The 13,300-nt window shown below is 46.9% G+C and overlaps 1 protein-coding gene across 9 annotated transcripts in view; it reads left to right on the forward strand.

Annotated features, from left to right (window-relative positions):
- PTPRT (protein tyrosine phosphatase receptor type T) overlaps positions 1–13,300 on the forward strand; it is a gene marked incomplete at both ends in the record, with an annotated part of 1,075,443 nt that overhangs the window by 1,044,886 nt on the left and 17,257 nt on the right. For all 9 annotated transcript variants that reach the window (XM_081292389.1, XM_081292384.1, XM_081292383.1 and 6 more), the window contains 2 exons: positions 1,429–1,560; positions 12,966–13,091. In XM_081292389.1, coding sequence (XP_081148515.1) covers positions 1,429–1,560; positions 12,966–13,091 — 258 coding nt within the window. The remainder of the gene's footprint in view (positions 1–1,428; positions 1,561–12,965; positions 13,092–13,300) is intronic.

The following is a 13,300-nucleotide window of genomic DNA, read 5'->3' on the forward strand; positions in this document are numbered from 1 at the left end:
TCAGAAAGGGTAGAGTCAAGGATCTGAACCCCAGATCTGTCTCTGAAGCCTAGATTTTTTTACAGATCTTGAAATGGCTTAAAGACCATGCTGTCTGTGACTGAGGAATTTGGCTTTTGGGCAGCTCCATGGTCTGCCCTCCCAGGCTCCTCCTCTGACCATTCCACTGGCCTTGGAAGTAGTTCTCCTTCTGCCTCTGTGATGTCCATGTTTGCAAGACATTTTCCTGCTATTGCCAGGGCCTTTGCCCCTGATCCCGCTCCTTTTCCTCCTAACCTATAACTACACTAAAAACAGCTACAAACGTCCATAGGAACCATCTCCCAAGAAAACTTGTTGAGAATAGGGTTATTGATCAGGCCTTACCAACTATTGATGAAGTGGAGATGCTTCCTAATCTCAAACACCTACTTACAAGGTTGGCATGCCAAAAAAAGCCCAGGTGAAGCTTCCAAAATCACACAGCCCTTTTTCTTGGGGTCTCTGTTCCCCCATCTATAACATAGGGTTTGAATTAATGTGACTATTGGCTGGAGCTACACTTTACCTAGTGTGTTCCAGACCCAAGGCTGGTACCCAGGATGAACACCAAGTCAGGAGCCTTTCTGCTGTTGTCCAGGGGGCTTCCAGTCAAGCTCTTGCTTGCTGGCCTTTCACATGCAAATCTTATCCAATTGTCTGACAACCATCCCTTTGCCTTTATGATTGCCATTTTCCAGATAAAGAATCTGAGTTTTGAGATCATCTGATTTCTTCTCTGTGTTTATCACCCCCTCCTTCCCCCAAAAGATACTCTACAAATGATGTTTGAATAAATGAGTGAACAGATGAATGGATGGATGGATAACTCGTAAGTTAGAAGTGGAAAAGCTGGGTTTGAACCCCAAGTCTGCCAGACTTTAATACCTGGGTAACCTCAGCTGTTCCACTGGCTAAAGGACACAATGCCCACCTTCTGCCAGCTAGCTCAGTCCTCAATCCAACAAGAGTAAGCTGTGTAATAGAAGCTCTTTTGGAGGCCCGCCCAACCCCTCCTCAACATCATGAGCACAAGGACTCAGCAGATCTCTTATATCCCAAGAGGTGTCTTGGCCAGCAGAGCAGCTAATCTGCATCCAGAATCTTTCATTTCATATTGTAATGATGATTATTTGCTAAGCTCCAAGACATAAATAATTTATTTGGATAATCCCCATCCGAGTGACACTTTCCTAATGAAATGTCTTAGTTTGGAGGAGAATGTGTTCATTACAAGAAGGTCCCCTTTGCCGCCAGGGCATTCAGAGAGAACAGAACCAGCAGGTGCTTTGTGAAATCCATTTGGCAGGCTCGGGGCTGCTGGCAGCCATCCGGGCCTCATCATCATCAGAATATCACTGACAGATATATATATATATATATATGAAGCCTGTGTCATTTCTTTGTCAGAGCCACAAGCAGCCCGCCGCCTTCGTGGTCACCCAACACCCTCTACCCAACACTGTGGCGGACTTCTGGAGGCTGGTGTTCGATTATAACTGCTCCTCTGTAGTGATGCTGAATGAGATGGACACTGCCCAGGTAAGAAATAGCCCAGCAGCCACCCTAGAGGGGCCTAGGTGGATGGGGGGAGCCATACTGTAGACTCTGAGGCAGACCCTGGGAGTACCAGGAAGCCCATTCCTCTGTCCACAGAGGCAAGGAGGCCTCTACCCCTGGACCCTCAGTAATGACTCCCCCATCTATGGGCTTTGTTCAGCTCCCCACCCGCCAGGGCCACACTCTACTGTTCTGTGCTGCAGGCACTAGTTAGAGTCTTGCTCTAAGTCACACAGAGCTGTCAGAGCTGCAAGGCCACCTCCCCAGCACTGAGCACCTGCAACCCTGAAGGATATCTGGTGCCTGGCCACACCTCCCTGCCCTGGTCTCTCTGCCGTGCAGTTCACATGGGTAGAGCTGGGGCTTGAGCCTTGGGGGCTTGGCAGCAGACAATCACAGAGCCCTGACTTCATGCTAGCTCTAAGCATCACATGCACACTACACATCCCCATTCTCAGGACACAGGACATGTCTTGGGACAGTGTCTGAAGCCCTTGCCTCTCTGGCAGGGAAGCCTTTCTGGAGACAAGAAGATGAGGATGACCTTTCAGGTTTTTGAAAAGCTGTCCTTTTACTGCCTTGAAGAAAATTCAAAATAACTCAATGAACTCTCGTATGAGTGCTGGCCTTGCCCAGGCCCTTGGGCAGGAATAAAATGTGTTTTCCAATGGGTCTGAGCGGTAGTCTCAGCCCTCCAGGAGTTCATAGTCTTCCTACAGAGACAGACGAGCAAATTGTCCCCAGCTCATGTGACCATGCTGTAATAGAGGTCACTGGTGAAGTGTTGTGTTGGCAGGAGCAGGGAGCAATTAATTCTGCCCAGAGGGTGAGAGAAGACTTCAAAAAGGTGACTTTGACCTTGAAGAAAGCAGAGGAGATTTGGGTTTATGTGAGATGAACTATCGGGGAAAGGCATTCCAGGCAGAGGGAAAGGCAGGGCAAAGGAGAGAGGGAGAGATGGACATAGGCTTGTGGGAAGAACAGCTTCTGCTCTGGTGCAGCTGGGGCTTGAGCTCTGTCCAGAGGAGAAGAGCATGGTGAGGCTGGAGAGGGCGTCAGGGGCCACCTTGCAGAGCTCCTGAGCCAGGCTCAGGAGCTTGGGCCATGGACTGCAGCATTAAAAGTGTCAGACTTTTACTTTGTAAGCCACAGAACTCTTTCTCCAAATAAAAGCTCTCATGCAAGCCCAGTGTGTGAAGAGCTCTGATCAAGAGCTAGTCATATTGAAGCAGGAGGCAAGGGTCTGGGGCTCCCCCTAGAGTGGTCTCTCATCTTTTCCTGGTGGCCCTTGGAGAGTTGATCACTCTGGTACCTTCGTGGAATCCTTGGGTTCCTAGGAGCACAGTTAGAAAATTCTTCCTGTCCAGTGGGAAGAGACTCTGGAGGGGTTAACCTTGATGGGGAGCAGAGCCAGAGTCAAGTCTGCCACCAGGGAGGAGGACAACTGCAGCACAGACCTGGGAACCAAAGACTCGGGGAGAAAATCTGTCAAGTGTGCAGAAAATAAAGCGAAAATCTGAACTAGAAGTGGCCTGGAAGCAGGAGAATTGGGACTAGATATGAGAATGTTCCCAGAGTTGAGTCCACAAGGTGTAGGGAGCAGACGCCAGTGGGAGGTGAGTGCAAAGGAAAAGTCACCGATGAGGGCAGGTTTCTCATCTGGGCCAGCAGGTGGCCAGGGTGCACCTCGCCAAAATGCCAAAATGCGAAGGCAGGAAGGAGGCAGAGGCAGGGAGAGAGTGGAGTAGGACAGGCTGAAAGTGAGTGCAACTTGGAATGTGTCTGTGAGAGATGTTCAGGAGAGAATTCCTCATCCACACGACCCACATTTGTTGAGCATCCGCTGTTCCTCGCTGGAAGCTATTCTAGGTGCTTAGAATGCATCAGTGAGCAACACAGATGAGGGAAACGAGAAAATTCCCATCTCTCATGCACTTTCTGTTCTAAAGGGGGGAAACAGACCATAACCAACAATGCTCTATAATGCACTTAGTTATGTGTGTTGGGAGGGAACAAAGGTGTGGTGAGGTCAGAATTCTGACAGGGCCGGGTGTAGACATATACCTTGGAGGTCATAGGAAGAACTTGGGGGTTCACTTTGCAAGAAATGGGGAGCCACTGACAGACTTTAAGCACAGAAATGGCTTAATTTGGCTTTGTTGTTGAAAGTGTCCCTCTGACTGCTGTATTGAGAATAGATTCTTGGTGGGGGAGGGAATGGGCGGTTGCTAAGAGTGGAAGCAGAGGGCACAGAGAAGAGGCTACTGTAATTACAGGTGGCAGGTGACGATGGCTTGGATCAAGGTGGGTTCTGGATATATGCTGAAGGTAAATTCAACAAACTATCCTGTTGGGTTGTATACGGAATGGGAAAGAAAAAGACGAATCAAGGATAATTCCCAGGGCTGAGGGCCCAAACAATGGAAGGTTGGAAACTGAGACAGCTCTGAAAATAAATTAATTCCCTGCAGAGATCCAGAATTGGAAACCATCACCACCTATTCCTTTGCCTGCAAAAGTAGAACAGAGATCTCACCTCCGTGAGGCAGGAGTAAAACAGGGCCTTCAAAATCCCATTTGCTCTTTTCTTTTTTTCAACATCCTTTTTTAAGAAAACTGGAGCTCAGACGCAGAGGAGGGGTTTAAAAGAATCTGACTTTGGGACAGACAGGATCAGAGTCATTGGCAATCACACCCCCTTTTCAGGGTAGGTCCTGGGTGAATGAAGGCTCTTTCAGGCCCAGATGTTGGTACAGCCTTTGAGAATCGAGTCTCTAAAGGCAAAAACATCAGGCTCAGAAGCTCCCCGAGGTTGGCTGCCGTATGCAGCTGGCAGGCGTGCTCTGAAATCGGCAGATGAAGAGAGTCCTTATTGATATAAAAATCATCACCGCAGCAGCTGGGCGCCTTGCAAAAATAAACAATGACACAGCGTGAGCATCAGAAAAGCCGCCCTCGGCACCTGGAGGGGCGGTTCTTTGAAGTGGCATCAGTATTTGTCTGCCAGCAAGCTCCTGCCAAGGCAGCCCATGGTTCGGGCCAGACCAGCACCATGGACAGATCTCCTTGGGTCCTGACTGATGCCTACCCCAGGAGCCCCGAGAGCTCCTGCTGTGGGTTGGGAAAGCCACCTATAGGTTGCAGCAAAATAGAGCCAAGGAGAGGATGCAGGCTGCACGCATGCTTTATTTTCTTGCACTGTTGTCCAAATCCATCTGCCTCTGCTCAGAATCTTATACCACGTCATTCAATCAGCCATCCCCAGCCACAAATTTCCTCTTTTCCACAGTGGCTGCTTTTCAAAGCATGTAATCATAAGAGCTCTGATCAATGAGGGCTCCTGATATAGACTCTCAAGTCTCTGTCTTTGACCCTAAAGATTTTTCTAACTCTTTAGGGCTCCAAAAGCCTGTGATTGGATTAGTGGGGCAAAGCCCTAGAACTACAACATCCAGTAAAAGACACTGGGATTCCCCATATCTATCAGGAAGAAACTTTTCAACTGTATCCAATGGCATTGACAAGGTCTCTTCCATCTTTGTGGGCTCTTTGGATAGATTAGCATCCATGGAGGACAGAAACCAGAAAAAATAAATAAATACACAAACCCCTCTGCAGTCAGCCACACCTACCTTAGTGTTCAGAAAGCTCAGGAGATTATCCATGCCAGTCATACGGTGGGAGGTAGAATCATGGCTTCCCAACGATGTCCACATCCTAATCCTAGAGTCCTAAGAATATGTGGGAAAAGAGATGTGATGAGCTGAAATTAAGGCTCTTGAGATATGGAGATTATCCTGAGTTTCCATCAGGGTCAATGTGAGAGTCCTTAGAAGAGAGAGGCAAGTGGACCAAGTCAGTGGATAGGGATGTGACAAGACAGCGGGAACTGAAGAGAGAGCCACCTCCAAGGCATGCGAGGCAACAGATGGGTTCTCTCCTGGAGACTCCAGGAAGGAATGCAGCCCTCCTCACATCTTGACCATAAACCCTGAGGACTGCTTTCAGAAGTCTGACCTCCAACATTGCAAGACAATAAATCTGTATTGTTTTCAGCCCCCATGTTTGCGGGGATCGATTATAGAAACTGTAGGAAAACTGAAACCATCAATTCAGACCAGGAGTAGGAGGGATCAGAACAAAGCAGAAATGAGAATGAAATTATGGAAAAGCCAGAGTTAGCCTCAGTGTTGGAAGGGGAAGTGGTTTGGGCTGGAGGAAGTCTGTTTCCATCAACATCTGAAGCCGGAGTCATCAGGAGCCATGAGGGAATGGGATGCAGCGAGCCAACCAGGAGGCCAAGGTCCACCAGGGTAGGCGGCATTGCCAACTAGAGGGAGGGCTTTCAAAAGTCAGGAACTATACTTTCTGGGCCTCATTAATCATTCATTGATCAGCATACATTTATTGGGAACCTACCCTGTGCCAGGAAAACCATGGACGTGACAGAGGACAAAAGAGGCACGACAAAACTCCCTGTCCCTATGGAGTAGCATTCTGGTGAAGTGATGTCCTTTCCCGGGCTCTCTTTAGCATTGGACAGGATGAAATTATCCTCATAGAGAATCATCTCAGCAAGACCCTCAAGTGGCAAGAAGATGCTGACCATGAAGAGAAGGGTCATAGGACACTGTGTCCAGGGTACACATCACATGGCTCTCAAGCCTTGGAGATAGCTATGGAGGATTCCAGCAGGAAACAACCACCCTGTCATATTGGAGTCGAGTCTGGGTTCAACACGACCCAGCTTTGCTTGGGTAGCCTCCATGTAATCATAAGAGCTAGCACTTCACCTTTCCTTGAATATTTGGTTGATTTATTACGTTGATTATACTTGGAGTCTCCCTGGGAGTTTCTCATTATTTTGCTTGTCACTAATTCTAAGGAGCACCTTTTATCCTATTTAAATCTTAGAGCTTCCATGATCCAAATTTCCTCCAAATGCCTTTCAGTATTTCCCACATCCTCCGTCCATGGGCACGCTCTTTTGAAAGCTTTTGTTTCCCCAACTGTATTTACTAGTTAATAATGAGTTACTTTTCTTGCATTTTTGAAATTCTGATCTGCAGGACGTATGCAGAACTGATACAGTAAGATGTTCTGATTCCAATCCAAAGCCAGAGACGGGGGTTCCCCCCTCCAGAACAACAGATGACCCTCCTTTTATTTTCAAAGACTTTGGAAACAGCTCATTGTTAACTTTACAGATGCCACTTTGAAAACTACTGATTTCACACTGCAGATCAGAAAACTGAGGCCCAAATATGGAAGGGATTTGAACAAAGTCACACAGTCCATCGCTGACTTTTGCCCAGGGCCTCCTGCCAAGAAGAAGATGTTTGCAATTGTTTAGTGACAGATTCCCAGGCCCCAGTATCTGATAATCATGGATCAGCTGGTACCTAGATGTATGGAGAAGGCAGGAATGTGTCCTAACTTTAAGAAAAATGAGAGCCCACATCTTAAATAAAAGCTGAATTGCCCAGTTTTGAAGCTCCCACTGTGGAAAACCTGAGAAGTCAGGTGACGCAGATGCAGGTGGAGAGGTAAAGAGCAGGCTCTGATTATCTCCATGGAGGTGAGGATATCTGGAAGCCAGAGAGGCAAGCTCTCCATCCTGCCAGGAGAAAAACAGGGTGATGTTTCAGAGATGTATTTTGCTGTCATCGTACCTGCAGGGCAAATAGCAAGCACTGATATCCCCATTTTTATCTCGGCTTGTGAAAACACAGCCTAACATGCTAACAAAATATACATCATGCCTAGCTCTGCCTCAGCCAGCCTCAGGTCTGACTTTTCCAGGGGCTGTCTCTCTCTCTTCCCCACCAGAATAGGAATAGTAGAATTGAAAGTCTTGGGTCAAGGACCTGAGTTCAAGTTCTACCCTTGCCTTTCGCAGTATACTTCCCTGAGTCAGCTTCTTGACTCCCCCCCGAAGCCTCTAACTCATCCTCTGTTAGACTAGTAAAACCCAGGTGTCAGCCAAGTTCCCTCTGTCTTTGACGTTTAAACAAAATTTGGCTACATTCCTTACAACCCATCCTGTGGGAAAACCCGATGTCCACCCCCATGGCTTGGGGGAATGGTGGGGTCCTATGCTCATATTCACCCCTAAGTTCTAGCTGAGGCTTTAGTGGGGCAATGTGAGATTCATGTTGTAGCAATCCTGTGACTGAAGGTTGACCTTCACTTTTTTCTTATACCCCACCTCACTTCTTCCCCTGGACTTCAGCAACACATCTTCCTCCAACTCATTGCGCAAACCATTTTCTTCCCATCTGCTCTCTCTCAGCCCTCCCACACCCTCCCCCAAAGTTGTTCCTTTCTTCAACTGTGAAGTTCAGCTGTCTCCTTAGCCCCCAGCCTTTCCTCCCACCCAGGCACACTCTTGAAAGTATTGTCCTAAGCCCCCACTTTTCCTTCTCAGAAACACACTAGGATCTAGATGTTAGAAGATGGATCAAGTTTCCACCCACCACGAGCAGGGAGCATGACCATTTAGGGTTGGTCTGTCTGTCTGTCTGTCTGTCTGTCTATATCTCTCTCTATCTCTCCTGTGTCTATTGCCCCTGACCCCATAGTTTGTCTTCTTTAACTGATCATAGTGTTGAAGCCAATTATAGATTTTTATAGAATCGGTTTACAGGAATTTTACAATTACTGATCTGAATTTTAAAACCAATTCAGACGACTCTTCTATTTCTCTTTTTAAAATACTAATTGACTTCCTCTTTAGGTGTCCTGGGATTGACTTTTCTCTCTCTGGATCACAGAGATCTGGAGAGGTGGAATCTTTCATTTTCTGAAAGATTGGCCTTTCCATTTTATCAAAGTATTTTTTAATTAACAAAAGGCATAACTAAGGTGCACTGAAAGATGCTTTAAAATTGTTTTTTTTTTCAAAAATAGGCCTGTCTGCTAGTTTTCATTCAACTCATCAGAGCATGTTTATTCTAGTGACTAACAAGCTTTCTGATTCCATCGGCAAGAAAAAGATGTTTAACAAGGGAAGCTACCTTGCATTTGTTATATTTCACGCGTGAACTTGCACCCCCAAAGGACATCTTTTCACGGTCCGAACAGCAATGGAGATCACTAGGTAGAATAATGTGTGGCAGCTGTTCCAGGGCTGTACACACAGGCGTCTCAACTTCTGCTTGGTTTAATTCATCCTGACAATAAATAGCAGAAGCCCCTCTGCTTTTCTGGAAGGAGTGTGGCCATTTCTAAATCATCAGAACATCTGGACTGGCTTCCCCTCCCAAATGTGCTCATTGCCTCTACCCATGTACCTCTGCAGGTCAGACCCTCCCTTTGGCCACTGTGTCCTCCCCAGACCATGGAGGAAGGGAGCGGGGAACCTTTGCAATGAAGTGAGAAAACTCAGCTGGTTCAGATTCCAGGCTAAGGAATTGGAGTCTATTCTTGGAGACAACCAGCTTCAAGTTTCCCAGCTGCACTGAGTTTAAGTGTGGCCTTGAAGTCAGACAGATCCTCATGATCTTAGAGAACCAAGTTTTATCTTTACTTTAATCATTACTTCCAGGGTCTTAGGAAACCCCAAAGTTTCTATAAGCTGCTGATGCACCGGTGCCCAAGGTCTGGCCCCTCCATGCACATGTGATCTCCAATTCACTGCCATGTCATTCAGGAAGCATGGACAGAGAGCATTCTGCAGATATTAGAAATGCATAGAGTAACTGGGAGGTTGGGGAAGGGATCACATGAGGCTCTGAATCGCCTTCTATCTTCCAGTAGTTCCACTACCCTCCCAACATCCTCTTTAATTTTCTGAGTCCCTCTCTAGAAAAACCTACAGGTCTATTTTCCTTGGCATGCAGAATTTTGTCCTGCTACCCAGGATGGTGCCTGTCTCCACAGCTACCCAAAGCTGGTCCATCAGGAACTGTCACAAGGGTAGTCTTGTGGCTATTTCCTTAAAAAGAAATTTCCTATGGACTAGAAAGAAGAGGGAAGAAAAGCCTTCCTTGTGAATATCTTGTTTTGAGCAACCCTTCTCCATTCTGCCTAATAATAATAGCAGAGTGCTCAGCAGATTCAGGCTCATGTGTGAGGAGACATTAAAATTCCCAGTCACTCATGAGAACCCAGAGAAGCTAAGGGACTTGGCCCAGTCATTCAGCTAGAAAGTGACCACAGCTGGGACCTGGACCCAGGGCACTCCAAGTGGGGACCTTGATGTATTTCCCCACCCTTTTGCTACACAATATACACAGACCAAGTAGATGGTTCTGGTCCACTTGCAATCACACACTCGGACACCAGGTCAGTCTTGAGCTAAACCATAGAGGATGTTTCTTGCTGATGAGAATCATATCTGAGCCCCAAAGGGTTACTGGGAACAAAACGAGTGCCCCCCGCCACCCCACTTCTTTCTCTGCCTTTCTGTGGCTAAATGAGATGCAATGTCATGGGCTGTAGGAAGACGCTGACGATCCTTGGCAGCTCAAACCCACATCACCCGGCTGAATGTCACCCGCACTGTTGCAGATGTGGTCTCATAAATTAGGGAACCGGAGTGAAAGGATGACTCTGATTTAGGATTAGAAGGGCCCTACAACCTTCCCCAGGCCCCTGAGCATTATGGGAGAGTGACCTGGAAAATCAAATGCTGAGAAGTGTCCCAAAGCATAGGCATCTTGTTTGAGGCATAGTAGACCCTATTAGCTTGAGAAATTGCTCTGGAAATCTTATTAAAAGAGACAAATCATTCCACATTCTCTCCAGGCTGAAAATATTGGGGGTAATAGACTTTCTCTGATGCCTTGGATCCATGCACCCCGTGTCAGGATCACAGACAAACTCTGGCAAGGCTAAGTTCAATGCAGGCAATAGAGGCAATTATTTTTTTTTTTCAAATGGGCAATTCTGATTAATTCCAATTTCTCCGGCCAGCCACAGACTTATCTGTACCAGTCCCTCATTACTGAGAAGGTTGCAAGGCAGAAGAGCCAATGGCAAAGAGAAATGAAGTTCAAATTGTGGGTTTGTCATTACTGCACAGCTCAGCAGCTGCAGACGGTCCAGCCGCGGCGGCCCTGTGACCGGCCCTCCCCGCCCCCCCACACATCGCCCTTCTCCACATGCTCCGTTAACCCCGATGAAGATGCTGGGAAAGCAAGGCACGGTGGCTTATGAAGCCTGACCTTGCTACTTAGATGGCTGATGAGAAGAATCCTTCAGATTTGATATACAGATTCTCCTCAATTTACCATGATTCAGCTTAGAATTTTTTGACTTTTCAATGAAAGTGACATGCATTCAGTAGAAACCACACTTCAGATTTTGAATTTGGAACTCCTAGCCAGTCCCCCAAACACAAGGGCATACCCGATCTCTGCAGTATCTCTGTGCTGCTTGGCTGGGGTGCTGGGTAGGTTAGGTATATTAAGTGCAATTTTGACTTAGGGTATTTTCAACTTAGGGTGCATTTATGGGGAATTTAACCCTATTGTGAGCTGAGGAACATGTGCACTATGGTAATGAGATAATGGCAATAACTACATAATAACAACTATTTGCACTCTCAAATAAGTGCTTATTCCATGCCTGGTGCTGTGTTAAGGGCTTTCTTGACATGAATTATCTCCTTTGTTCTCATAACAAACCTGCAGAGAAGGAGTTGGCAAAAATTTTCTGTAAAGAGCTGGACAGGGAATACTATAGGCTCCTCAGGCCACAGGGCCTCTGTCAACACTACCTTTGGTGATGGCACAACAAAGTCATAGACAATACATAAAAAAGTAAGTGTAGCCATGTTTCAATAAAACTTTATTTATAAACCTTTATTTACTACAGGTTTGGGGCAGTAGTATGCTGACCACTGCTGTAGGGTGAATGATGTTATCCCTAAGTTAGAATTCTGGGTATCCACCATTAGGAGAGTGGGAGATGTGATTTTTCCCTCTCTCACATCTCCTCTCCTCTCTTTTCTTCCCTTCTAATTTGAGTTCTGGAGAAAGAAGAGAATAAAAGACATTTTGGCATGTGACTCCCCGGAATGAGTTTGTTCTCCATCAACAAAGGGGAATGTCACCTCTCTTCTGTGAAAACCCTGTACCAGAGGAGGCCACCACCATCTTTCCAAGGGTCACCTCTGTCAATCTAACTCCTTGTCTGCATGGAGTGTGGCCAGTGGCTAACACCACTGATGAGAAACTCAGGCCCAAACTGCTCTCAGAAGCCTTGGTGGGTCTTTGTGAGTTTCAGCTAAACCTCCTGGGTAACGCCCACATGGTCTTTCCATCACATGGCCTCTGCCCATCCTAGAGTGGCCCCCATAGGCCTGCACCCCTAATCTTAGCTGTTCTCTATGGTCCAGCTCTGGGGATTGTGCACCTTGGCATCTCTATGCCCCTTGGAAACCGATCAGTACCTCTGCAGCCAACCCATGGCCACTTCAATATTGTCTCCCTAATGAAAGTCACCTAGCAGCTCACCAGATACAGTAGATGAAGCATGCATCTCTCTTTCAAGATGATACCCATACACATGAACAACCAAGATTTCTCAGTCTCTGCACTACTGGTGTTTAGGGTCAGATAACTTCCCAGGGGGACTGTCCTATGCACTGGGGGGGGGGGGGTATTGAGCAGCATCCTGGTCTCTATATACTAGATGCCTATAGCAATTCCCAAGTAGAACAATAAAAAGTATCTTCAAACATTGGAAGATGTCACCTGGAGGGACAAAACTGCCTCTGACTGAGAACTATCCTCTTAGACTGAAGGGTGACCATTCCCTACTGCTCTTGGCTATGAGTTCTGATTCCCAATCCCAGAAAATTGGAAAAAGTATCAACAAGACCTGTCCAATACAGGTGATGTTTCCTATAGTGCAAGGGAAACATAATTGTCCCTAATTTACATATGAAAAAACTGAGAACTGGGACACAAAAGTACTAAGCAGCAGAGCCTGGATTTGGACCTAAGACTTTCCTAGGCAAAAGCCTGTCTTTTAAAAAAAAGTTAGTCATTATCTGATCATGAACGAACATTGTAGGTTTTCCTGGAATGAGGGAAAGTTTGCCACAACTTTCATGTGAAAATAAATCCATATCATATCTCTTCTAATCCTGACAGCAGCATTTCAAGGTAGATATTGTTCTCTCCACTTTACAGATGAGGAAACTGAAGTCTAGCAAATCTAACAAATGGTTTGAAATCAGCCCAGCAAAGATGCTTCACCCAGTGTTTCTGTGTTCAGAGCCTCGACATTGCAATACCAAAAATCTTCTCCCAAATAGGAAAGCTGAGTTCGGTTTCTATGTGATATTCTACCACTCTAGTCCCATAAGAAATGGCACTGATGTCCACCCCATACCCTGTGTCCTCAGCCTGCTTCTGTCACCTCTTTTCTTGCCCCAGCTCTGTATGCAGTACTGGCCCGAGAAGACCTCCGGGTGCTATGGACCCATCCAGGTGGAGTTCGTCTCCGCGGACATCGACGAGGACATCATCCACAGAATATTCCGCATCTGTAACATGGCTCGGGTAGGTGCAGGGCTGCCACGGCTTGCCTTGTCTCCTTCCCAAACACATGGAGGCTGCCGGAGAGGATGCCACCCAGCCAGCCAAGAGTCTGTGTTAGGCTCTCCTGATAATCTCTTCCTTCGGGAAGTGATGCCTTTGCCGATTCCGGTTCCACAGCCAGCGGTGACTCCAGCAAAGATGCAGAGAGTGACATCCAGCCTGCCATCTGC

Source organism: Spermophilus citellus (assembly GCF_964194105.1).
Source record: "Spermophilus citellus genome assembly, chromosome: 4".
In the NCBI taxonomy this organism is placed as follows: domain Eukaryota; kingdom Metazoa; phylum Chordata; class Mammalia; order Rodentia; family Sciuridae; genus Spermophilus; species Spermophilus citellus.